We start from the raw sequence: 26,329 nt of genomic DNA on the forward strand, positions 1-26,329 counted from the left end.
AATTTATTCTAGTTACATGTTTGCTAGTTATATTAATTAACAACGTTATATGTAAGTTATTGTAAAATAATTATTTTTTTAAAAAAATATTCATTATTTATTAATTATATATTATATTTATAAATTATAAAAATATAAATATAAATTATAATCATTTTAATAATATTATAAATATCACATTTTAATTTAGCTCTCTCTCTCTCTCTCTCTCTCTCTCTCTCTCTCTTTATATATATATATAACTATTTTATATATATTTATATACATAACTATTATAAATATATATATATTTAACTATTTAAAAATGTCTATTATTTTATTAAATTAATATATATATATATATATATTATTAGAATTTTTTTTTATCTTGAATATCATTAATCAATAAAATAAACAAATAATAAATATTAAATAATAATAAATTAATATAAAACTCTACCCGTTCCACCCCACCTATCCATCCACCTATCCATCCATCCTAACTACCCGTCCTCTACTAACAGGTCCGTACTCAGCTGCCGATTGCAAAACTAAGGAACAGTTTGAGGCCAAAGCCAAACAATTGATAGGCAGCATCAATGCCGTCAAACCGGCCCTTTCGGCATTTTCGGCCGCCCATAAGGACAAGTTGACCGCACCGCAAAAACAGGCCCTCGATAAGGTACAGTCGGATTTGAACAGTTTTACCAAACAAAAAGAGTCCCTAATGGCACAGGTCAAGTCCGGCCAGGTATCTGTGGCACAGGGATGCGAAAAAGCCATAGCAATGTCCACTAAATTGGCTCAAGATATACAGCAACTGCAAAAGGTGGCCTAATTGACCCATCCCCCTCCCCCCCCCCAAAAAACGTAATAATAATAATAAAACTAATTAAACTGAAAATAAATAATTTTGAAAAAAATATGTAATGTTTTTTCATTTATTAAAAATTTAATTAATTAATTAAAATCTATATTTTGTTTGTTTAGTGAATTGTTATATAAATAAAAGTTTAGTTTTATTTAAACAGTTTTTGAATTAAAAAACTGTTTAAATGATTAAAATTATTAATTTATAAGATATTAATAATTTAAATATTATATAACAGTAATTAAATAAAAATTGTGTATATGTTTGTGTTTTTATTTATTTTTTAAAAAAAATTATATAATATAATTTATATTGATAAAATAATATAATACCATTAAAAATATTTTTTTWWAAAAATAAAGTAGCATTTAAAACTTTATTTTTTTTATTAAAAAACCATACATGGTAGTTTATTGTTAATTACAATAACAGTCATATTATAGACTATTATATATATTAATATTTTTACTAAATAATAATAATTATAGTTTTTTTCCTGTATTCAATATAATGTGTCATAATAATAATACTAATAATAATAATAATAAGATATTGATTTTAATTTCATTGACAAATAAAATAATTAACTATTAATAAATATACTGTATATTAAAAAAATAAACTTTTTATTGTATTATAATAATATAAAAAAATTATTGTTTCCCATAATAAGTGTGTCAGTAATTAGGAAATCAAGTTTTTTTTGTATTATTATTATATTAAAAAATTATTAGAAAATTAATTTTAAAAATATTATTATTGATTGTAAATTATTTTATAYATATATATAAAATAAATTCAATGTTAATTATTTTTAGCAAAATATTTTAAAAATATATATAYATATATTAACATAGATTATACTATAAATATAATATAATTTTTAGCAAATAAAAAATGTTGCATAAGTTTCATAAAAGGAAAGGGTGTGTGCAGGAGCTACCAGTTTTCGTCAATATCTGGCACTGTTAGCCAAAAAGCTCACTCATACAGTAGATACAGATGCTGTATTATACACAGACATATTTAATAACCAGTTCCACATCAATATATATATATTCAATATAAAAATTTAACTAAACTATTGTTTTTTTAAATAAAAAATTGTGTTTAACTATAATTGAAATATATATCATATATATAACATAAAACTATAATTAAAAAAAACTTTTTTGATAAAAATATTTTTTTTTATATATCATATATATTAATATATATATACAGTATATAACATCATTATTTAGCATAATATACAGGCATAATGTCAAGTGATAAACTACCAGTGCTCGGCTATTGGGACATACGTGGTCTGGCCGAACCCATACGCTATCTGCTACGCTACGCGGGCGTGGAGTTTACCGACAAACGCTATCAGTTTAAGGACAGTCATGTTTGGAAAGATGAGGACAAGCATCGGCTGGGTCTGGACTTTCCTAATCTGCCCTATTGGCTGGACGGTGAGGTCAAACTGAGCCAAAGTTGGGCTATATTGAAATACTTGGCCCGCAAGTACGATCTGGTGGCCACTGATGACCCGCTACGGGCTCAACAGGAACTGGTCGAACATCAGCTCGAAGATTTGCGAACGGATTTCTTCGGGACGGTTGTTATGGCCGACGATCCACTGGCCGTACGTGACAGCTATACGGCCGACCATCTGGAGCCAAAACTTAGCCAACTATCAGACTATTTGGCCGATAATCAGTGGCTAACCGGTCCCCGGATAGCTTATGTAGATTTTATAGCCTACGAAACCTTAGATTGGTTACGTCTATATACAGGTGCCGACGCCGCCGCCACTATTGATGATAAGTATCCGAAACTTCGGGATTATATGAAACGTTTTGAATCGTTGGACGCAATTAAAGCCCACCGAAGTTCACCGGATTACAAAAGTTGGCCACTGTTTGGACCGCAGGCCAAATGGGGCGGTCATTGAATTGGCCGTATGTTTTGACTGATTGATTGGTTGGTTTTTTTTAATTATTTTTTTCATAAATATTTTTGATTTTAATTATTATAAGTTTTTTTAACTATTTTTTTTTAACAATTAGTATTATTATTATTTATAATCAAAATTGTATTACATAAACAATAATATACCCTGTTTATTTATATATTTTTTATAATAATAATAAATTTGTGCGCAAATTAAATATTTTAATTTTTTTTAATAAATAAATATTTTGTATTTCAAACTTATTAATTAATATAATTATTTTTAAAATTAAAAGTAATTTTTGTTTATCACTACTCTCTTCAAATAACTAACTAAATGTGAATAAATAAAAAAAAATTTTGATAAATATATAAGTTTTTAAATGTTTTTTTTAAAAATTAATTTACAAATGTCATTAACATTTATTATTAACTAAATTGATGTAAATTTTCCGTAAATTTACACCAAAATATTTAGTATACATTCAATTTATCCCTGGTGACAAAACAAAAAATTATTTTTTAGATATTTTATTTAATTAATGATATAAACTAATCTATTTAATTGATTTAATAAACATTATATAACATTTAATTAATAGTTTTTTTTATAACTGTGTGTTTAGTTATTAATAGTAAACTATATATATCCCAGACTAACCAATGTCATTTTTAAATACCAGTGCAATAATAGGCTACCGGTGCCGGATAGTTCAATGCAAATTTATTTACTACTGTATATTCAATAGATATAAGCAAGGTTAAAATTTACAGTATAATGCTGTTTATATAAAATCAAATAAATTCAAGTTATAGTAAACATAAATAAATATATATATATATATATATTTAACTAATATTTTATTTTTAAACAAAATATTGTGGCAATCAAAATTAATATTTAATTTAAAAATCTAAGTATAAATTATTATTTTAAAATTTTATTTTGATATTATTCTACTATTAGTTTTTGATACAAAATAATATTACATTAATAATTGAGATTTAAAATTATTAGAAAAAAAATTAAATGTTATATATTTAGTTTTAACTGCACACAAACTAAATGCACTTATAATCTACAGTATAAGTGCTGTATATATATAAAACCGGTGTTACCCCTCCCTCCCTCCATCTAAATGTACTTTATCATCATAAGCACCTGTAGTACACGCCTAAACATACATATAGTTTTTTTTATAACACTTACATATAAAAACATATATAAATATCTAAATATATATATTAAAACAATTTTTTTCATATCATTTACAATAATAATAATAATAATACCAACAATGTCTTCACCGAAACCGACTCTCGGTTACTATAAGATCCGTGGATTGGCTCAACCGATCCGATTGTTGCTGAAGTACTCGTCGGTCGACTTTACCGACAAATACTACGAGTTTGGATCGACTGATAGCGTAGAGTCTATGCGGGAACACTGGCTGAAGGACAAGTACCGGCTGGGACTGGACTTTCCCAATGTTCCCTACTATCTGGACGGCCAGCACAACATCAAACTTACGCAAAGTACGGCCATTTTACGGTACTTGGCCCGCAAGCATGGACTGGTCGCCACTAGTGAGTGTGCACTGACACGACAGGATATGGCCGAGTATCAGTTGGCAGATATTAAAAACGGTTTCTTTCAGAGTCTGTTCAACAACAAAGACTTCGAGAACAGCCGTCAGAGCTATGCCAACGATCAACTGTCCAAACAGTTGGAAGAGTTATCAAAATTTTTGGGTCAACACGACTGGTTGGCCGGCAAACAGTTGACGTACGTTGACTTTCTGGCCTACGAACTGTTGGATTGGTTACGGCTGTTTAGTACCGAAACTGTCCACAAGTTTCCGGTTTTGGTCCAATATTTGACCCGATTTGAGAATCTACCGGCGATCAAGGCCTACATGTCGTCGCCCGACTATATCAGTTGGCCATTGTTTGGCCCCTTAACGCCGTGGGGTTATAAAAAGTAAAACAATTTATTTATTTTTTTAAAAAAAATAAGTATAATAAATGATAATAAATAATAAAAATTATTATTATTATTGTAAAACTTTGTTTTTTTTATTAATTATTATTTTTATTATTATTAAATAATAAAATAAAAAAGTGTTTATAACTATCTAAATATAATAATTTCAAATAAATTTTTTTTGTTTTATAATATTTTATAAGTCTATTATTATTATAATTATTATTATTATAAAAATAATAATTACAATACAATTATTATTGAAATTATTATTATTATATACATTATTGGTATCTATTTTATGGCTAGCCTTGAATTATGTTTGATTAGCTTTTAATTAATTATTTTCAATAAATATGAATAATTAATATAATATTTTCAACTAATATTATTTATGAAAAAAAAAATTATTATCACTATTTAATTATGTCTCAAATGTTATCATTCAACAAAAAAAAAAACATTTTAACTTTATTTATAAATTTTATAACTTTGAGTTTTGTTACTTATAAAGTTTTGTTATATATATATATATATATATAATTAAAATACGGTAATGAATATTATACCGTAATTTCAATCAATCAAATATTAGGTACATTCAGTTCATTGAATCGTTTATTTAGACAATTAATAATTGAGACATTTTTTTCCCTAATTTTTTTGTTAATGATAATATAAAAATACTAAACTTAAAGATTTTCAGATTAGACATTACATAACATTTTTTTTTTGATAGAGTAGTAATAAAGTTTAGTTATAAGTATAGCACTTCAACAATAAGTAATAAAAAAAAATTATATCATATCATAATAATCATAACGTTTATTAAAAAAAATACAGTATTAGTATATACACTAAACAATGTCATTCAAGTGCTTTAATGATATTAATAATGCAATAAATATGATATTATTATTATTATTAAATTCATTGGCTTAACCAACAAATATATAAATATTATCTAAACTTGAATACCAGTGCAATGAAAGAGAGAGATAGAGAGGGAGAGAAAGAGAAAGAGAAAGAGAAAGAGAGAGAGAGAGAGAGAGAGAGAGAGAGAGAGAGAGAGAGAGAGAGAGAGAGAGAGAGAGAGAGAGAGAGAGAGAGAGAGAGAGAGAGAGAGAGAGAGAGAGAGAGAGAGAGAGAGAGAGAGAGAGAGAGAGAGAGAGAGAGAGAGAGAGAGAGAGAGAGAGAGAGAGAGAGAGTATTTCAATGCAAGTTTTATTTACTGGTATATGAAAATATATATATATATATATATGTATAATCAAGGTCATATAACAATCATTATCAATGATGAATAAAAAAAAATTGAACAAAAATTCCTGTACAATGTCTAGAAATATTTTTTTTAAACATCAAATAAATCCAAGTTATATAATACATATAGTATATAAATTTATTATAATCTAGTATTTATTTTATTATTTTAAATTAACATTTATGTTAGTAAATTATTATTTATTTATTTTTAAAAAATCTAAATATTATATTAATACAGCATTATTATTGATAGATATTATTTTATTTTTTTTAAATAATAATATCATATAACTAGTATTAACTGCAAAAATGAAAATATGTACTAATAATCAGTCAACCGGTGTTTCCATCCATACCTACCCTCCCTTTTTTTTCTTCAACATTGGTAGTGAATTACATGTTTGGGAACGCCTAAATCAGTAGGACAGTAGTTTTTTTTATTATTAAAACATGATTAGACATCAATAAAAGTATATATAAATATCATCAAATAGTATCCTAATATTGAACCAAAAAAAAGTTTATTTCAAATCAAAAAAAAATTATTATTATTTTTATACTTATTATTAGTCTAAACAATGTCTTCATCGAAACCGACACTCGGCTACTATAAGGTCCGTGGATTGGCTCAACCGATCCGATTGTTGTTGAAGTACGCGGGTGTGGACTTCACCGACAAATACTACGAGTTTGGTTCGGCCGACAGTATAGACTCACTGCGGGAACATTGGCTGAAAGACAAGTACCAGTTGGGACTGGACTTTCCCAATGTTCCCTACTATCTGGACGGCCAGCATATCAAACTGTCCCAGAGTTCGGCCATTCTGCGCTACTTGGCCCGCAAACATGGACTGGTCGCCACCAGTGAGTGTGCACTGGCCCGACAGGATATGGCCGAGTATCAGTTGGCCGATATTAAGACCGGATTTTTTCAGAGTATATTTCCGAAAGAAAATTACGAAAAAAATCGTGAAACCTATGCCAACGATACGCTGGCGAAACAGTTGGAAGTGATGTCGAAATTTTTGGGATCAAACGACTGGTTGGCCGGCAAACAGTTGACATACGTTGACTTCTTGGCCTACGAACTACTGGATTGGTTTCGGCTGTTTAGTCCCGAAACTGTCCAAAAGTTTCCGGTTTTGATCCAATATTTGACCAGATTTGAGAGTCTACCGGCGATTAAGGCCTATATGTCGTCCCAGGAGTTTATCAGTTGGCCAATATTGGGACCGATAGCGCCGTGGGGTTATAAAAAGTAAATGCATTATTGAATGTAATAAATAATTATAATAATAATAATATCTATTTTTTTTATTGTTGTAAAACTTTATTAATGTGTTTTTCAATTATTAAATATAAATTTAAATAAAAAAAATAAAGTCTTTATAACTATAATAATGATTTTTATTTTATTTCATTGTTTTATAATATTTTTATTTTAACTTTGAATTTAGAAAATAAATATATTTATTATTATTATAATTACAAATATCCATAATAATTAATGGAAATTATTTTTATTTATTAGTAGTTTATTACCGTATAATAAAAACTAGATTAGTTTTACAAATAAAATATAATAATTATTTATTTGTCAAAAAAAATGCTAAGTAAGTGTAATAATTATTTTTGAAATATATAACTGTCATTATTATTATTATTGAAAAAATTAATTACCAATATTTTTTTTGCTAACTAAATGTTTTTTTTGTTGAACCTTTTGAACTTTTAACCAGGGTTATTTTTTTGATATATTATAGTCAATATATATACTGTATATATATATCGTATATATATAAATAGATGCCCCAGTTCCTAAACACTACTGTTTGAAATAAATGTACATTAAAATTGAATTTATTTATTAGTTAATTTCAATTAATTAATTTTAATTAGTTAATAGTTTAATTAGTTATCAAAAAAAACATTATGCATATATTTTTATACAAAACAAAAAAAACAATAAAATAAATTATTTTATTAAATATTTATTCAGTGCAAAAATAGTGCTAAAAAATATTTAAAATTAAAAAATTATTATTTTTTAAAAATGAGTTTTCTATTTTTTGTATTAATTAAAAATATTTTATTACTGACTATTACTTACTAAATATATATTAATAACATTAATTTAATGAATATATTAGTTTTATAAATTGCAACAATGCACTTGAATGACATTGGTTAGTTTGATTAATTCAATTGGGGAGCACTGGGAGGACTAGGAAACAGTTAATACAATTTATTATAGTATAAATACACATTAAATCCTATTACTAGACATTATATAAATTACACCAACAAAAAAACAACAAAGTTTTATATATAGTTTAAAAATTAAATTAAATTAAAAAATTATTTATTCAGTTATCAATTGACAACAACAACAACGACAACAATGTCTTCATCGAAACCGACACTCGGCTACTATAAGGTCCGTGGATTGGCTCAACCGATCCGATTGTTGCTGAAGTACGCGGGTGTGGACTTCACCGACAAATACTACGAGTTTGGTTCGGCTGACAGTATAGAGTCTATGCGAGTAAACTGGTTGAAGGACAAGTATCAGTTGGGACTGGACTTTCCCAATGTTCCCTACTATCTGGACGGCCAGCACCACATCAAACTTACGCAAAGTACGGCCATTTTACGGTACTTGGCCCGCAAACATGGACTGATCGGCACTAGTGAGTGTGCACTGGCCCGACAGGATATGGCCGAGTATCAGTTGGCAGACATACGAAACGGTTTTATTCAAACTTTGCGAAACAATGACTTCGATAAAAGCCGTCAGACCTATGCCAACGATCAACTGTCCAAACAGTTGGACGAGTTGTCGACGTTTTTGGGTCAACAACACGACTGGTTGGCCGGCAAACAGTTGACATACGTTGACTTTCTAGCCTACGAACTGTTGGATTGGTTTCGGCTGTTTAGTCCCGAAACTTTTCAAAAGTTTCCCGTTTTGATCAAATATTTGAACCGATTTGAGAGTCTACCGGCGATCAAGGCCTACATGTCGTCGTCCGAGTTTATCAGTTGGCCAGTATCGGGCCCGATATCGCCGTGGGGTTATAAAAAGTAAAAAAACAAACATAACTATTAATCTAATGTAACTAAATTATAACTATTATTATTATAACTGTATTTTTTATATATATATATATATGTTTAATTATTTTATTATTAAATTAAAATAAAAGTATCCATAACTATAAAAAAAAAATTATTATTTATTAAAATTATATATTTTATTATATTATTATATTAATTATTTTAATTTTTTTAATTTGCTTTTATTTGTTTGTTTTAAATTATTTAGACAATTATATTGAATATTATTGTATTTTTTTTTAATTATTATTTATATTTATTAATATTTAAAAATACAATTACCGCTATAATTATTATTAGGAAATAATTAGGAAATTAATTAATTAAAATTATATTTGTTTGTTTGTTTAAATATACAGGGTTATTTTTTTTAATAGTATAGTACAAAGGTACAGTAGATACTAGTTTCTAGGCTAGGCTATAATAGGCCTACCCATAATAAATAAAGTTTAATGTAGATGTACACTGTATTGTAGTTGTAGTAGCATTTTTCTAACTGACTTTTTTATGTACAGTACATTAAAAATATAATCAAGGTCAATTTAATAATAATAATAATCATTGCATATATATATATATATATACATACAGTACAACATGTATAACATTACGTAAAATTAACGTTTAGTTGAGAAATTTTTTTGTTGTTGTTCAAAACATCAAATAAATCCTATTTAAACTATACAAAATATTATATATATGTTTTAAAAAAATTATCTTGATTAATTTAGATATATTTAATTAAAAAATATCAATAAATAAAAAAACAAAAAATTAAAACTATTACTAATGATTTTTTAAAAATTTTAATAATAATAATAATAATTGATTATTGTATATTATATCTAGTTTCAATTGTATAAATGTACTAGGATTGGGTCAAAATTATAATATATTGACTATAGTTTGATAGATATCTGGAGGGGCGCACCGGTAGATGTATATATAAAACATACAGTTTCTCAACACTACATATCATATTTAAAAAAAAAGTTTATAAAACTTAAAACTTTTTTTTAAAAAATATTTTATACGAAAAGTATTAATAAGTTATTTGTAGCCAAAAAAAATTAAACTACATTTTCATTTTCATCTGATTTATCCAGTTATCCATCGACGACAACAACGACAACAACCAAACAATGTCTTCATCGAAACCCATACTCGGCTACTATAAGATCCGTGGTTTGGCTCAACCGATCCGATTGTTGCTGAAGTATACGGGCGTTGATTTCCAGGAAAAAGACTACGAGTTCGGTCCGGGAGAAGGTTTCCAACATTTGGACAGTATTAAGCAGTACTGGTTGAAGGAAAAGTATACAATGGGACTGGACTTTCCTAATCTACCCTATTATCTGGACGGACAACATATTAAGTTGACTCAGAGTAAGGCTATAGTAAGGTATTTGGCCCGTAAGCACGGACTGGTCGGCCAAACAGAGTGTGAACTGGCCCGACAGGATATGGCCGAGTATCAGCTAACGGATTATATGACAGCATTTTTTCGTATGCTATTCGACCCGTCCGGACTAGAGGCCGCCCGTCAGACCTATATTGCCGATCAACTACCGAAACAGTTGGACGAATTGTCCAAATTTTTGGGTACAAACCAGTGGTTGGCCGGCAAACAGTTGACGTACGTTGACTTTGTTACCTACGAATGCCTGGATTGGTTTCGGCTGTTCAGTCCCGAAACGATGGCCAAGTTTCCCGTTCTGGTCGAATATTTGACCCGATTTGAGAATCTGCCGCCGATTAAGGCCTATATGTCGTCCCCCGAGTTTATCAGTTGGCCTATTTGTAGTCCAATGGTTCCGCAATGGGGTTATCGAAAGTAAAACTTATTATATAATTTGTTTATCTATTTGTTTGAATAATAATATCAACAAAAAAAATATATTTTCTAAAAAAAAATTTAATGTTTTTTTTGAAATATCTATAAATATCAACAAAAATATATGTATATATATAAATATTTTCTAAAATATAATAATTGTTTTTTTTGAAATATTTATAAATATAAATATTTTTTTTCAATTTGTCTATCATTTTGATTCAATATTTCAATTGATATTTTACAGTAATTTTCTATTGATTATAATATCATTTTATTAATAATGTTTGTAAAAGTTTTCAATAAATTTTTTGTTGTTGTAGTATTAATACTGTATAATATTTATATAATATTATATTTATATTTTTTAATAATATAATCCTAATGGGAATTAATACTGTTTGCTTAATAAAAAATTATTATTAACATATTTGTTGTAATTGTGAACTCATATTATATGTAAAAATAACAAAAATTTCAACGAAAAAATATAATATTTCCATAGGATTTGATTACTCTAATAGTTTTATAACTGTATATAACGTATAAAAAAATACTTATCAAATATCTGTATTGAGTTTATTTATCAATAAAATTATGTTTTTACTAAACTTACTAAAGTAGATAATAATAGACTTTAAATTAGTTATCAAAAATAACCATAACGTACCTAATAATTACTAATATTTACATATAATATATATCAAATATTAATACACTTATAATTTAAACCAATAAATATTTGATTTTTTTTATAAATAATTTAAATAAAATAATATATTTTGATAAATATATAAAAAAAATTATTAATTATATTAGTTTTATAGATATTGTAAATCAAAAGTATTTAATATTTGAATAGTTTTCAAATTGTATTATGTTTTAAATGACATTGGTTAGTTGATAATAGAGCACTGGTAGTTTTGATTAGGTAGTTAATTAAACACACAGTGACTGTATATTAATATTAATTTAATAATAATAATAATAATAATAATAATAATAATAATTTATTATTAGATACTTAAACTAAACATTTAAATTTATAAATATTTCATACAATTTATAATTTATAAAGTCATTACAATAACAACAACAAAAATTTTATAAATAATTTATGAGTCCAATGGAAAGTAAAACTTTATGTTTGAATTTGTTTGAATAATAATATCAATAAAAAACCAGTTAAGAATGCTAGAAAGCATTTTCAGAAAAAAAACTTGAATAACATTGAAAACTATTAGTTTTATAATTATAGCGGCTATATAATAACATAAAAATTTAAAAACTGGTCAAATATACATAATATAAATATTGTCATGTATTGTATCAAATGATTCAGTATGACAAAATAAACAACTATAGTCATGTGGGGTATCAAATGATTTAGTATAACAAAATAATAATCTATAATTATACTTTTGCCGCTTATACTTATTCTTTTTGTTCCCGTAGATATCAAAATTTAATGCATATTTTTTATCCTTGTTTTTGATGCTTTCTTCAAATCTATATTTAAAAAAAATTCTTAAAATTTTTTATATTTTTGCCGCCATTTAAAAAAAATTATACTTATATATTATATCATATTTTTGATACTCTTTACAATTTTAAACGTTAAAATTTTTACCTAATTTTTTTACTTTGGCCGCCATTTTCTTTATGTTCCCGAAGAGATATCAAAATTTTAATGTATATTTCTTATGCTTGTTTTTGATGCTTTATTCAAATCTATACTTAAAAAAATTTTTCTTAAAATTTTTTTTACTTTGGCCGCCATTTTGTCTATGTTCCCGAAGAGATATCAAAATTTTAATTAAACTTTTCAATACATTATTAGTAGTCCTCTAACCGAATCTGAAGTCAGAATTTCAAAATTCGCAAAATGAAATGCTACACACGCACACACACACACACACACAAAAAAGGCTCGTATAGATTTCAGAAAACAAAACTTTTCAAGTTTTTTTTGAATATAATAATAATAATGTTTTTTTGTTGTTGAAATATCTATAAATCTACTATTATTTTTTAACAATTTGTCTATCATTGTCAATGATTATTTCAATTATTGTTCAATTTTCTATTTGATTATACTAACTGTAAAAGTTTTAATATAAATTTTATTATTATTATATATAATACAGTATTTTTTATAATTATTAATTATTACAGTAATAATCCTAATGTGAATTAATAGTTTGCTGAATAATAAAAATTATTAACATATTTGTTGTGATAGGATTACCGTACAATTATTATATAATATTTCCATAGGATTTGATTACTCTAATAGTTTTAATATAACGTTTATAAAAAAAATACTTATCAAATATCTGTATTGAGTTTATTAGCAATAAACTTATGTTTTACTAAACTTAAACTTTTTATAATTATTTATCAAAATAAACTTAACGTTACATTAATAAGTATTAATACTATATATATATATAACAGTATATACAAAAATTTTTAATACTTATAAATTATAATTAAATATTATTATTTTTTTAAATAATCTAAATAAAATAATATATTTTATTGATAAATATGGTAGAAATTAGAAATTATTTAATATAATAAATATAAATTTATTATAATATTAGTTGACTAATACTAATTGAAATCAAAAAATATTGATCAAAAAAAAGTATACATAACTATTAAAAAAAATAATTTATTTTTGTTTTTTTAATTAAACTTATTTTTTGAAAATAATTTTATTTGGGTTTATTTAAATTATTGGACAATTATAAGTATTTATAAATTTTTCTATTTATTTAAATAAAAATGTTATTTTTTAAAAAAATTAAAACTTTATACTATTTATTTTGTATATTTAATTATTAATAGAGGCAGGGTTATTTATTACATATTATGGGTACATTAGATACCAGTTTTTTTTAATCTAGCAATAAATATAATATAAATGTACTGTATATTACTTTAGTAGGCAATTTTTTATTAATTATATTAAATAATCAAGATCAGTTTAATAATAATAATAATAATAAATAATACTAATAATATTCATTGAATTTATTTACAGTACAATATATAACAATTTATTATTACTGTATGAACTATTAAACATTTAGTTTAGATAAAAAAAATTATTTTGTTAAAACATTCAATAAATCCTATTTACTTAATACAAAACATTATATATATTTTTTTAAAAATTATTGTATAAATGATCTTGATTAATTTTAGGTATATTAATAATTAAAAATATTAATAAAAATATAACTATTTTTAAGTAATGTTTTATATTATTAAAAAATTTTATTAATAATAATTGACTACTGTTTATAATATTTAACTTCAATTGTATAAATGTACTAAAAAAATTAGATTGATTTAAAAATTATAATATTGATAATAATTTTAGAGAGAGAGAGAGAGAGAGAGAGAGAGAGAGAGAGAGAGAGAGAGAGAGAGAGAGAGAGAGAGAGAGAGAGAGAGAGAGAGAGAGAGAGAGTGAGAGAGAGAGAGAGAGAGAGAGAGAGAGAGAGAGAGAGAGAGAGAGAGAGAGAGAGAAAAAGAGAGAGAGAGAGAGAGAGAGAGAGAGAGAGAGAGAGAGAGAGAGAGAGAGAGAGAGAGAGAGAGAGAGAGAGAAGGGTCGCACCGGTAGATGAGATTAAGAGTCGATATCATTAGATATAGTGTTTTAATGTTGGGATAAAACAACAGTGGCTTATATATAAAAAACCTACTGTTTCTCATACACTGCATATAAAAAGTATATAAAATATTAGTAAAAATTTACAAAACTTATAAAACTTATATAACAAACAAACATTTTTTTAAAATTTATTTTCAAATATAATTCATATCCAGTTATCCATCGACTACTACCACAACAACACCCGTACATACAAACAAACCAACCAAACAATGTCTTCATCGAAACCCATACTCGGCTACTATAAGATCCGTGGTTTGGCTCAACCGATCCGATTGTTGCTGAAGTATACGGGCGTTGATTTCGTGGAAATAGACTACGAGTTCGGTCCGGGAGAAGGTTTCCAACATTTGGACAGTATTAAGCAGTACTGGTTGAAGGAAAAGTATACAATGGGACTGGACTTTCCTAATCTACCCTATTATCTGGATGGACAACATATTAAGCTGACACAGAGTATGGCAATTTTGAAACATTTGGCCCGTAAGCATGGACTGGTTGGCCAGACAGTCGGTGAACTGGCCCGACAAGATATGGCCGAATATCAGTTAGCCGACTATTATTTGGCATTTTTGCAAATGTTAGTCGACCCGTCCGAAGCGGCCATCGTCCGCCAGACCTATATCGACGATCAACTACCGAAACAGTTGGACGAATTGTCCAAATTTTTGGGTCAACAACAACAACACGACTGGTTGGCCGGCAAACAGTTGACGTACGTTGACTTTTGGGCCTATGAACTACTGGATTGGTTTCGGTTGTTTAGTCCCGAAACGATGGCCAAGTTTCCCGTTTTGATCGAATACTTGACCCGATTCGAGAATCTACCCGCAATTAAGGCCTATATGTCGTCCCAGGAGTTTATCAGTTGGCCTATTATGAGTCCAATGTTTCCGCAATGGGGTTATCGAAAGTAATAATTTGAAACTTTTTTTTTGATTAATGATATCAACAAAAATTTTTTTATAAAATATATAATAATGTTTTTTCAAATAAATATTAGTCTATTATTTGTAATTAATATTTGAAATTAGTTTATACTGTATTATTAATTATTATTATTATTATTAGTTAATATAACGTTATAAATTAGTTGAAATTAAATGTCAATTAACTTTATTGGCAATGTTTTATACTAACTAAGTGATGATAGACTTAATTATATTATAAGTACTACATATACCAAAAATTTTAATAAACTTATAATTACTAGTAAATATTTTTTTTAAAAATAATTTTTAATAAAATAATGTATTTTTGATAAATATAATAATATTAGAAATTATTTAATATTTAGTTAATATAGTAGATATAAAAAAAATATTGATATTTGAATTTTAATAGTATAAATAATAAATAAAATATAAAAATGCACTTAAATGACATTGGTTAGTTCAAAAAAGCAATAGCGCACTGGTAGTTATTAGATTAGGTAGTTATGATGACACAATGACTGTATCTTTTAAGTAATATAATAATGATAATAATAATTATTTAGTAGACATACTGTTACTCTCATTTAAACTAAACATTATTATAGTATAAATATTTCATACAATTTATGATTTACAACAAGTCATTACCAAAAAAAAAGTCATCAAAAAGTTTTATAAATAATTTTTAAATTAATATTTTTATTTTATTTTTTGAGTTATCATTGATATCAACGACAACACACAATGTCTTCATTGAAACCGATTCTCGGTTACTATAAAATCCGTGGTTTGGCTCAACCGATACGACTATTGCTGAAGTATACGGGAACCGAGTTTACCGAAATTGATTACGAGTTCGGACCGGGAAATGGTGTAGAAGATATGGCATCAATTAAGCAGCACTGGCTTAAAGTTAAGCTAACGTTGGGACTGGACTTTCCCAATCTACCCTATTATCTGGATGGACAACATATTAAGCTGACTCAAAGTAAGGCTATACTCCGATATTTGGCCCGTCGGCATGGACTGATTGGCCAAACAGAGTGTGAACTGGCCCGACAGGATATGGCCGAATACCAGTTAGTCGACTATTTGGCCACATTTATGGCAATGTTGTTCAACCCGTCCGGACTAGAGGCCGCCCGTCAGACCTATATCGCCGATCAACTACCGAAACAGTTGGACGAATTGTCGAAGTTTTTGGRTACAAACCAGTGGTTGGCCGGCAAACAGTTGACGTACGTTGACTTTGTTACCTACGAGTTCATGGATTGGTTGCGATTGTTCAGTCCCGAAACGGTGGCCAAATTTCCCGTTTTGATCCAATACTTGACCCGATTTGAGAACCTGCCGGCAATCAAGTCATACATGTCGTCCCCCGAGTTTATCAGTTGGCCAGTGTTTAGTCCAGTAGTGCCCTGGGGTTATAAAAAATAAAATATAATAATAATAATAATAATAACTWCTGTATATTTTAAAAATAATACAAATATTATATTAAAAACTTTTTTTTAAATTGTTTTTATTTATCATTAAGATTATTGAATTATTTTATAATATTAAAAAATACTTATTGTAAACGAAAAACTGTGTGAAAAAATTAATAAAATAAACTTTTTTTTTAATATTTTAATATCTATTATCATAGATAATTGATTTCAACTAAATTTTATTTCAAAAACAAATTATACTTATAATAAAAAAAATAATATTTATAAAATTGCAACATTAGTTTTACTTAAGTCAAAACATTATTAATTAAAAAATTATTATTATTATTATTATTAAATCTAATACAGGTCAATAATACATGTAAAAAAATTCAATTGATAATAAAAATTTTGTTTAATACAATTAAATACAGGAAATATGATATTCAATTTATATACATCTATATATATACAGGAATACCGGTATAATATTATATTTTATTTGTTAAACAAACAAAAAATAATTCAAATAMWATAATAATATTCAGTAACTTTAATCAAAAAATTTTGTAAAAAAATAATTAATTAATTAATTAAATAAATATAATATAATATAATAATTAAATGTTACGCACAATAATTACTAATTATAAACATACAATTAGTTTTTGTATTTTATTAATTAGCATATTATATATACAGTATTTAGTGTATAATTTTATAATAAAAAAATAATTTTAAAATGTTACCTAGCTTATTTGATATAATATTTATCAATTTAAGATTAATATTGAAAGTATTTTTATTGCAATTGTCGCTATCGTTAAAACTAACAAAACGTTTGCTATCGGCGTCAACCAATCAAAACAATACTACGTCATCGGCATCGGTAACTCAGTGGACACCATCACCACCGATGATGATGACCAATGATGTCAATGACGGCACCGCAGGTGATGACACCATCGATAACTATTTGGCTCTTATCGATCAGTTTCAGTCGGTTTTCTATAGTGACCTGTTATGGTGGTCGCCCAACAAGTTTACCGATCGACTGGTCCAACGGCGCCGCGATCTACGYGTAGCCGTGATAACCGGTGCCGACCAGGATGTGGCCCGCGAGACGGCCATTGAATTGGCCAAATCGGGTGTTAAGGTATTGYATAWCTAATAATAATAATAATAATAWTAWTATTATTAWAATATATGTATACACTAAATGTATTTATAAATTWTTTTTATAAATATATATATTTTTGTTTTTCAAAAAAATTAACATGGTAATTTATTTTTTTATTTTTTATAAATTTAGGTGATTATGGGTGTAAATGATTTGACGATTGGCCAACAAATTATCGACAATTTGAAGGCCAGTAGTAGTGGTAGTCATCCTGAAAACAAYACGTACGACATGCTAGCCGTAGAGCTGCACCTGTGGTCRCTGCGGTCGGTCCGGGCGTTTGCCGACCAAGTGTTAGGCCGAACCGATCGCATCGATTTGCTGATCAATGCCGGCCATCGACTGGTCGGCAAACGAGTGATCACTGACGAAGGTTTTGAGAAAACATTTGCCGAAAACTATTTGGGTATTCATTCACAAAAAAWTTTTRTTATTTATKATATTTTTTTGAAAAACAAATTAATTATTRTGTTATTACTATACATTGATATTAAACTATAGACTAATAATTATTGACTATAAAAAAAATTTAATGTTTTTTAATTGAAAAAAACTAATATTTATTYCGTTATATATGAAAAAAATAGGACACTATTTATTGACCAAACAATTGCTACCCGTATTGAAACAAWCGSCAAACGCCAGCATAATTAACGTATCGGATATGTTGCACCATATCGGACGACTAGATTTMRRCCAACTGGCCATCACTGGMCAACCGGGCAATAATAATAATAATAATGGTCGSTACAATATGTTTACCGAGTACGCCAATAGTAAACAGGCACAGGTATTGTTTACCCGTGAGCTGGCCTACAGAYTAACTGATACTACGGTAACTGTTTATACGGTAAACACAAATATCTGGCGTATATTCAAACCGTTTCCCGAGGATGACTGGCGCCATAGATTTAATMSATGGTTTACAAAGATATCKGATCCACGTAATGGCTGCCCAAACTATATTATATGTGGCACTCAATGAACGGTTGGCCAGCGAGTCGGGTGCTTATTATAGGTAATTATAATTAAATAATAATTTGATTTATATATATATATAATTTATCTACTAATTAAATATTATAATTTAATTATTTATTTATTTGTTTCAATATTTTTATTTAAATAGTAATTGTAATCGTGTTGACTATGTATCGACTAAAACAAGTAAACTATCGGAAAAATTATGGCAATTAAGCGATGATYTGATAAAACCTTAYAATAATTTATAATTTATAAAATWGATTAATTGTGTTTTTTTATAAAAATTTATATCTAAAAAAAACAATGAAACTATATTTATTTTTTCTAATTGTACATTAATTTGAAATTAAAATTTTTTAACATTATACTAAATAAAGAAAAATTTATATATATATATATATTGCCAATTWTTTTATTAAATATTTTTATTTAATTATAAAATAATTTAKTAAATTTTATTAAATAAATTTTACTAAATAAACTGTTTATATATATATATATATATATATATATATAAAATACTATAAGGAAATTTTGTTTTTATAAATAAAATTAATAGGAAATATATAAAATTTTGTAATTATTAGTATCATTATCAATGTAATTGTTTTATTATAATATTCCTCAATAATTATTATAAAATATTAATTGGATTAATTAAGTTAGCAAAATATTAATTATTATATTTATTTTCTAAAAAATATTTTTTTAATATTATAAATACAATAAATAGCATTCAAAAATAAATATATGGTCACTATTAAAAACTTCATTATTTTAAATTATTAAAAAAGTATACAGGTAAATTTTTAGGTTTAATTACTAATAACTAACAATAAATTTAAAAACCATTATATTGAAAATATCAATATATCCGGATTAATAAACTATTCAAGGAAATTAAATTATTGTGTTATAATTGTAATGATAAACACATACACACACATAAAAATGGTTTAAATATTAGTGAAAGTTAAAAAAATTTGATTACATTTTTATAAAAAATAAAATAATAATAAATTTTTTAAACACAAAATTTTTTTTTTGTATATTTTATCTATTTAATTATTTTTAATTTTCTAATTGCCATTAATAATAATGGTTTGGCAATTAATATTGAATTATATTTTAAATCAAGTGCTGGGTGGGAGCCGGGATGTTAATCCACCGACAACTACTACACCAATCACCACCACTACCACTACCTATACTAACAATACGGCTGCCAATAATACGGGCACCGTTGGTGCCACCAACACACCGGTCAACTATCCATTTTTGAATCATTTATCTAAAATAGCCTCAATTATCACCAATTATTATAAGTCGTCGAAACTGAACGGCCTGTTTGCCGGTATTAGCGAACTGTTCAATATACTGATGCGAGCCGACCCTAAATACTCGCAATCCCGTCAGTACGCCATTACCGGTTCGGCCAGATTGCACGGAAAGGTTGCCGTTATAGCCAGCGGTGACCAAGATATCGGTACAGAGCTGGCCACTCAGTTGGCACAAAACGGTTGGAAAGTGAGTTATTTATTATAGTTTTTTTTAGTTGTTCTGTAGGGATAGGCCTACCCCTAATAGATAGGTGTCCACTACTACTAGTTATCTGATCTACTAATTAGGTAATCATTGGTATCAAAGACGATGAACCGACTAATCGTATTCAAGTCTCAGGCGGCGAGTCATCAGAGACTAAGATAACGACACCGACGGCCACCACTACAACCACCACCACCGCCACTACCACTGGCCTTACCGACATCCGGGCCCTGAGACTGGACCTATCGTCGCAGGAATCGGTACGCGAGTTCGCCAAAGAGGTGGCCAAACTGGAGCCCCGAATCGATTTGCTGGTCAACAACGGCCATACCTACGAATCGGTTCGCCGTATAACCCGAGATGGCTTCGAACGGACGTTTGCCGTCAACTATTTGGGTTTAATTTTGATTAAAATTTATTTATTTTTTTTTAATTAAATTAATTAATTAAATAATTTTTTACCATGCACAGTTTAGTAATAGATAATATTATTATTGTTTTTTTTGTTGTTGATTGATAATAACAATTACCAATAGGACACTACCTCCTAACCCATATGCTGATGAAAAATCTGAAACAATCGGAAAACGGTCGCGTAGTCAACGTAGCCTCTATTGGCCAGTATGTCGGCTCCATTGACTTCAACGATATCAATATGGATCGGGTCAGTCTGGGTGTCCAATTGAGAACCTATACCCAATCGGAATTGGCACTGATATTGTTTACCCGTGAGCTAAGCAAACGACTAATCGATACCAACGTAACCGTCTATGCTGTCAGTCCCGAAATTGTCCGCTTTCCGGGACTGGTGGCCGGCAAAAATCCGTTAATTGATTTTCTGTTTCGTTTTGCTCAACCCGAAAACGGTGTCCAAACCTTGCTATACGTAGCCATGGATGACAATCTGAAAAATGAATCGGGATTTTACTATACGTAAGTCAATTGTTTGGAAATATTTGTATCACCCGAACCCAACCTAACCTGCCCGAACCTACCCGAACCCATCCTAACCTACCCGAACCCAACCTGCCCGAACTTTAAAAATGGACACCAACTTTATGTATATATATATATATACATCTATATCTTGATTAGTAATCTGAAAAAAGTTCATCCATTGATGCCCAACGCTACCGATGATACGGCCGCCGAAAAATTGTGGGCACTAAGCGAGATATGGGTCAAACTGGACGACCAGTACCGTATAAAGTCGCCGATAAGTCCGGCAGTTTTGGCCAATCGGGTTATGGTGTTTACCGATGATTATAAATAGTTAATAGAGTCAAAAATACTACTTATACTACTACTACTACTAGTATTACTATTACTACTACTACTAGTATTACTATTACTACTACTACTAGTATTACTATTACTACTACTACTAGTATTACTATTACTACTACTACTAGTATTACTATTACTACTACTACTAGTATTACTATTACTACTACTACTAGTATTACTATTACTACTACTACTAGTATTACTATTACTACTACTACTAGTATTACTATTACTACTACTACTACTAGTATTACTATTACTACTACTACTAGTATTACTATTACTACTACTACTAGTATTACTACTACTACTACTAGTATTACTATTACTACTACTACTACTAGTATTACTATTACTACTACTACTACTAGTATTACTATTACTACTACTACTACTATTACTACTACTACTAGTATTTCTACTACTACTACTACTAATAATAATAATAAATATATGATTTTATATATTAATATATATATATATATATACTGTATATATATAAATGGTTTTTCCTGCCTTTTAACTGTTCAACACTATTATAAAGTACTGTATATTTTAAAACTAATTTTAGTGTATTTTTTTTTTATTATTTAAATAAAAACTTATTATTTGTTATTAAAAACAAGTCACGTGTCAAACACATGTTGTTTATATACAGTATATTATATACACTGTACACACACACAGTACATGTAAAATGTTTATATATAAAACTTTATAAATACAAATACAAATAATAAAAAAATAAATAAATTTTTTTTTATTTCATTTTAAATACCAAAAAACATCGAGAGTTTTGGTATTTTTATATTGTTTTTTAATTTTATGTGCGACCATATCGTCGGTGTCTGTCCGCCCAAATGTCCTCCTCCTCCTCCTCCTCCTCGTCGTCGTCGTCGCCGCGCACCACCACCACCACCACCACCAACCGATCGGCAGCAACAGCGGCCACCAATAGTTCACTGCAACCGCAACCGCAACAACAAACTTATTGTCATCGCTATCTGTCCCGTTTCGCCGGCATCACAGCCAACACCATCGACTGTCTGGTCAGTAACGGTATCGATTCGGTGCACATATTGCGGGCGCTCGACATGAATAAGGATTGGCATATATTGCCCGCCGAGATATCCATTGGCCAGAAACTGTTGCTCAGACAGGCGTTGGCCAAACTCGGCGACGACGACGACGACGACGACATCGATGAAGATAACAACAACAACAACAACAACGGAACCGCTAGCGATGATGTCGTTGAAGTGGAGGATCGGAACGTCGGATCAACATCGGAGGCCAAAGTAACTGCCAATAGGGTTGTCATCAATCTGGACGATCATATGGACTCACTGTCGCCGGATATCGACAATGATCTCAAACTGAATACACAACCGTTTATTATCTTAAGTCCACTGAAAGAGCCGATCAAACGTTATTCGGCGACAAAACAGAAGAGAAGCCGAGGCCGTCCAAAAAGTCGACCTATAGTCTCGTCCGCCACCGCCGCCGCTCCTATCATCCATAGGAGGCCGCAACTGTTGCCGCCGTTTATGTCGTCGTCCGAAATCACTGGCCAACAACTCATACAAACTGATGGTCGACGACTAAACCGACCGGTTTTGGACATACGCCCGGTTTACTGTGCTGTCTGTTCCAGCACTGATCGGGTGAGTCTTGAAAATGGTTACGGCATATGCGACAGTTGCAAGAAATTTATGCGTCGAATCACTGCCACATCGGTAATCAAATGTCGGACCGGCCGTCACAACTGTTCCGTTAACTATCAGTTGGGTCCTAACCGGTGCCGCAGTTGTCGCTATCGTAAATCCGCGTACATTGGCTATCGGCCGACCGGCCTTTCACCGCCATCGACGCCCGAGCACAATGGTAATGGCAATACTACTGATGGTGGTGGTAGTGATGCCAGTGCTGGTACTGGAACTGCCCGTACGCCTCCGCCAACAACATCATCAACATCCAGACAACTCAACTATGCATCAGTCACTTGTGGCCGTTCACCGTATAGTACGCCGAATAAATATAATATCAAATAATAATATTTTACAAAAATTTTATGTTTCAATAAAAATCAAATGAAAAAATTTGATATTTATATTATACGATAAAAATTGTTGTTTCATTTCATGTAAAATCTATATTTTTATATATATATATATATATCAATAAAAATCAAATCGGCGGCGACGTCAGCTTCGGTATAACAATTTGTTTGTCTCGGTGTCCTCTTTCAGAGTTGACGGTACAACAGTTTGCTTATCGGTGTCCTGTTTGGTTGGTTGACTGCTTGTAAACAGACTACTACTGGCCTGCGATGAGTTGGTGTCTGAATGAATACAATAATAAATTTTATTAAAAATAAATTTTACATAAAAGTACCGATGAATGACCGCTATATACAGTATATATATATATATATAGTTAAGACATACTTGAAGATATAGTCGATGTCTGTGTGCCGACACCAGTGGACAACTCGTTTGATGATGACTTCTGACTACTATTATCGGTTGCACCGATGATTTTATTAGACGCACCAAATAAACTACCGATACTGCTGTCACTGGTAAACGTTGAGACCGGCTTAAACGTGCCGAATGTGTTATCGGCACGCATCAGCAGCTGTGCCTTATCGGCGTCGGGATCTCCAGTTTGATATACAGATAGCCCACACCCTTCTCTGTCCAGTTGCTGTCCATTTTTGAAGTACAGTTTACATCTGAATATATATATATAACATTAATCATTAATATTATCATAAAAACTACAGTTCACAGACACTATCATCTCTAAACTAAAACAATACTTTTTCGTATAAACAGCGTCGGATTCCCTGTGCTCTACTGATTCCACTTTAGGCGGTTCATCGGTATCGTCATCGTTGCCATCGCTGGTTGACGGTTGCTGAGCACCACCACCACTGCTGCTACCGATCGACGACGACAACAACGAACCAAACGTATTGGTCGTTCCCAGTAATAGATTCGGTTTGAATGTGAATGTTGTTGTTGTTGTCATCGCTGGGCTCTAACTGAACTTTGGTTGGTCGTCGTTGTCGCGAAACAAATGGATTGATTACTGGTACTGGTAATGGACATCGTCTTCTTCGTCGTCATTATTATTATTATTATCTTCATTGCCGTCGTTGTTGTCCTTCAAATCATTCAAACAACCGTTTTTTGTTAGGCATTGTTGATATTGTTTAGTTTTGATCGGCCGTTCGTATAACTGACCGATAATGATGATGACGCCGTCGACGACGACTGTTGTAATGGTGTACTAATAGCCAGACAGGTTGTGGTTGGAATAGTAGCGGTGGTCATCAACACCGGCGGCGGTGACGGCTGGCTCTTATCACTGGTTGTAACGGTAGCCGCAAACGACTTAAACGCGTCAAACTTTGCCGTCGCTGTTGTGCCGCTGCCGAGACCTGCGTTCAGATTGAGAGAAAAAAAACATTTAACTAAAAGAGTTGGCCAACCAATCAAACAACGGCTATACCGTTGAAACCGCCAAACGCTTTGAAAGCCGGCGAAGGCGTGTCGTTATCGTCGGCGGCCGACACGGCTGTTTGTACTGTCCATATTATCCACCTGTCGGCGAGCTCTGGCCATACAACGGTTACTGAGTGTCTTTGGGCGGCCACTTGCGGTCCGCCGCCGCCGCCGTCGGGTATCGCGTAGTCGTCGTCTTTTCTGGTCATAGTTATCCATTGTTAGCTGTTTTTCGGCTATTCGTTTGGCCATTTTTTGTCGCGGGTGTGTGATGTGTCCACAACTAAAAATTATAGGGTAGTAGCTATCGGGTGTGGTGTGTGTGTGTGTGTGTCTGTCCGCCGATAAAGTGGCCAAAAATTTTTTTGTTGGCTTTTATTGTTATTGTTGTTGTCGTTGCTATCGATGGCTAATAAATATAATAATAATAATAAACATGTGATTCATTTCAAACAAACAAAATGTATTAATATTTTTAAAAATATACTGTATATTAATGGCGTCGATCTCTACTCTTTATACAGTATATAGTATATACTGTATATACTATAGTATATACTATATACACTGTATATTATACAGTACAATGTGGGCTACAAATGCTATTATAGAGGCGCGAACTTTACATTAGATAACGGTTTGGTTTAATAAAAAAAAATCATTTAAATTACATATATTTAAAAAAAAAAACCAGTTGAGAATGCTATAAAGCATTTTCAGAAAAAAAACTTGAATAGCATTGAAAACCATTAGTTTGTATAATTATAGCGGCTATAGAGTAACAT

The 26,329-nt window shown here is 29.3% G+C and overlaps 8 protein-coding genes across 8 annotated transcripts in view; 6 read left to right on the top strand and 2 right to left on the bottom strand.

Annotated features, from left to right (window-relative positions):
• Positions 1 to 817, top strand: part of LOC128957113 (uncharacterized) — an 821-nt gene extending 4 nt beyond the window's left edge. The window contains exons 1-2 of the mRNA XM_054302831.1: positions 1 to 51; positions 504 to 817. The exon at positions 1 to 51 is cut by the window's left edge and continues 4 nt beyond it. Coding sequence (XP_054158806.1) covers positions 1 to 51; positions 504 to 817 — 365 coding nt within the window. The remainder of the gene's footprint in view (positions 52 to 503) is intronic.
• A 1,268-nt stretch (positions 818 to 2,085) lies between these two features.
• Positions 2,086 to 4,773, top strand: LOC128957124 (uncharacterized). Its single transcript, XM_054302843.1, has 2 exons — positions 2,086 to 2,781; positions 4,073 to 4,773. Exons 1-2 carry the CDS (start codon positions 2,112 to 2,114, stop codon positions 4,771 to 4,773), a joined length of 1,371 nt encoding a protein of 456 aa, XP_054158818.1. The 5' UTR covers positions 2,086 to 2,111.
• Positions 4,774 to 6,487: 1,714 nt separating this feature from the next.
• On the top strand, positions 6,488 to 7,439 carry LOC128955950 (glutathione S-transferase Mu 1-like). Its single transcript, XM_054301633.1, has 2 exons — positions 6,488 to 6,508; positions 6,609 to 7,439. The coding sequence occupies exon 2, from the start codon at positions 6,617 to 6,619 to the stop codon at positions 7,298 to 7,300; it is 684 nt and encodes a 227-aa protein (XP_054157608.1). The 5' UTR covers positions 6,488 to 6,508; positions 6,609 to 6,616; the 3' UTR covers positions 7,301 to 7,439.
• A 1,000-nt stretch (positions 7,440 to 8,439) lies between these two features.
• Positions 8,440 to 9,153, top strand: LOC128955939 (glutathione S-transferase Mu 1-like). Its single transcript, XM_054301622.1, has one exon. The coding sequence runs from the start codon at positions 8,440 to 8,442 to the stop codon at positions 9,124 to 9,126; it is 687 nt and encodes a 228-aa protein (XP_054157597.1). The 3' UTR covers positions 9,127 to 9,153.
• Positions 9,154 to 10,075: 922 nt separating this feature from the next.
• LOC128955928 (glutathione S-transferase Mu 1-like) lies at positions 10,076 to 11,052 on the top strand. Its single transcript, XM_054301611.1, has 2 exons — positions 10,076 to 10,194; positions 10,262 to 11,052. Exon 2 carries the CDS (start codon positions 10,298 to 10,300, stop codon positions 10,991 to 10,993), a length of 696 nt encoding a protein of 231 aa, XP_054157586.1. The 5' UTR covers positions 10,076 to 10,194; positions 10,262 to 10,297; the 3' UTR covers positions 10,994 to 11,052.
• Positions 11,053 to 14,885: 3,833 nt separating this feature from the next.
• LOC128957133 (uncharacterized) lies at positions 14,886 to 17,079 on the top strand. The gene is made up of 2 exons (XM_054302854.1): positions 14,886 to 15,587; positions 16,338 to 17,079. The coding sequence occupies exons 1-2, from the start codon at positions 14,887 to 14,889 to the stop codon at positions 17,044 to 17,046; spliced, it is 1,410 nt and encodes a 469-aa protein (XP_054158829.1). The 5' UTR covers position 14,886; the 3' UTR covers positions 17,047 to 17,079.
• A 7,154-nt stretch (positions 17,080 to 24,233) lies between these two features.
• On the bottom strand, positions 24,234 to 25,238 carry LOC128955961 (nuclear pore complex protein Nup50-like). The gene is made up of 3 exons (XM_054301644.1): positions 24,857 to 25,238; positions 24,483 to 24,769; positions 24,234 to 24,376 (listed from the first exon to the last, which is right to left on the bottom strand). The coding sequence occupies exons 1-3, from the start codon at positions 25,066 to 25,068 to the stop codon at positions 24,240 to 24,242; spliced, it is 636 nt and encodes a 211-aa protein (XP_054157619.1). The 5' UTR covers positions 25,069 to 25,238; the 3' UTR covers positions 24,234 to 24,239.
• On the bottom strand, positions 25,233 to 25,943 carry LOC128957144 (uncharacterized). The gene is made up of 2 exons (XM_054302866.1): positions 25,552 to 25,943; positions 25,233 to 25,480 (listed from the first exon to the last, which is right to left on the bottom strand). The coding sequence occupies exons 1-2, from the start codon at positions 25,751 to 25,753 to the stop codon at positions 25,233 to 25,235; spliced, it is 450 nt and encodes a 149-aa protein (XP_054158841.1). The 5' UTR covers positions 25,754 to 25,943.
• Between the last annotated feature and the right edge of the window lie 386 nt (positions 25,944 to 26,329).

This window comes from Oppia nitens, unplaced genomic scaffold, assembly GCF_028296485.1.
Source record: "Oppia nitens isolate AA-2021 unplaced genomic scaffold, nextdenovo-longstitch-racon4-pilon3 scaffold12_pilon_pilon_pilon, whole genome shotgun sequence".
NCBI lineage: Eukaryota > Metazoa > Arthropoda > Arachnida > Sarcoptiformes > Oppiidae > Oppia > Oppia nitens.

What these genes read in the sequence shown, in the direction of transcription:
- LOC128957124 (XM_054302843.1), top strand. Translation starts at nt 2,112, where the DNA reads ATGTCAAGTGATAAACTACCAGTGCTCGGCTATTGGGACATACGTGGT. An exon ending in ACCGCAGGCCAAATGGGGCG is followed by an intron (nt 2,782 to 4,072) that starts GTCATTGAATTG and finishes CAATAATAATAA; the next exon opens with TAATAATACCAACAATGTCT.
- LOC128955950 (XM_054301633.1), top strand. Translation starts at nt 6,617, where the DNA reads ATGTCTTCATCGAAACCGACACTCGGCTACTATAAGGTCCGTGGATTG.
- LOC128955939 (XM_054301622.1), top strand. Translation starts at nt 8,440, where the DNA reads ATGTCTTCATCGAAACCGACACTCGGCTACTATAAGGTCCGTGGATTG.
- LOC128955928 (XM_054301611.1), top strand. Translation starts at nt 10,298, where the DNA reads ATGTCTTCATCGAAACCCATACTCGGCTACTATAAGATCCGTGGTTTG.
- LOC128955961 (XM_054301644.1), bottom strand. Translation starts at nt 25,068, where the DNA reads ATGACAACAACAACAACATTCACATTCAAACCGAATCTATTACTGGGA. An exon ending in GACGCTGTTTATACGAAAAA is followed by an intron (nt 24,770 to 24,856) that starts GTATTGTTTTAG and finishes ATATATATTCAG; the next exon opens with ATGTAAACTGTACTTCAAAA. An exon ending in GACATCGACTATATCTTCAA is followed by an intron (nt 24,377 to 24,482) that starts GTATGTCTTAAC and finishes GTATTCATTCAG; the next exon opens with ACACCAACTCATCGCAGGCC.
- LOC128957144 (XM_054302866.1), bottom strand. Translation starts at nt 25,753, where the DNA reads ATGACCAGAAAAGACGACGACTACGCGATACCCGACGGCGGCGGCGGC. An exon ending in AGCGTTTGGCGGTTTCAACG is followed by an intron (nt 25,481 to 25,551) that starts GTATAGCCGTTG and finishes ATCTGAACGCAG; the next exon opens with GTCTCGGCAGCGGCACAACA.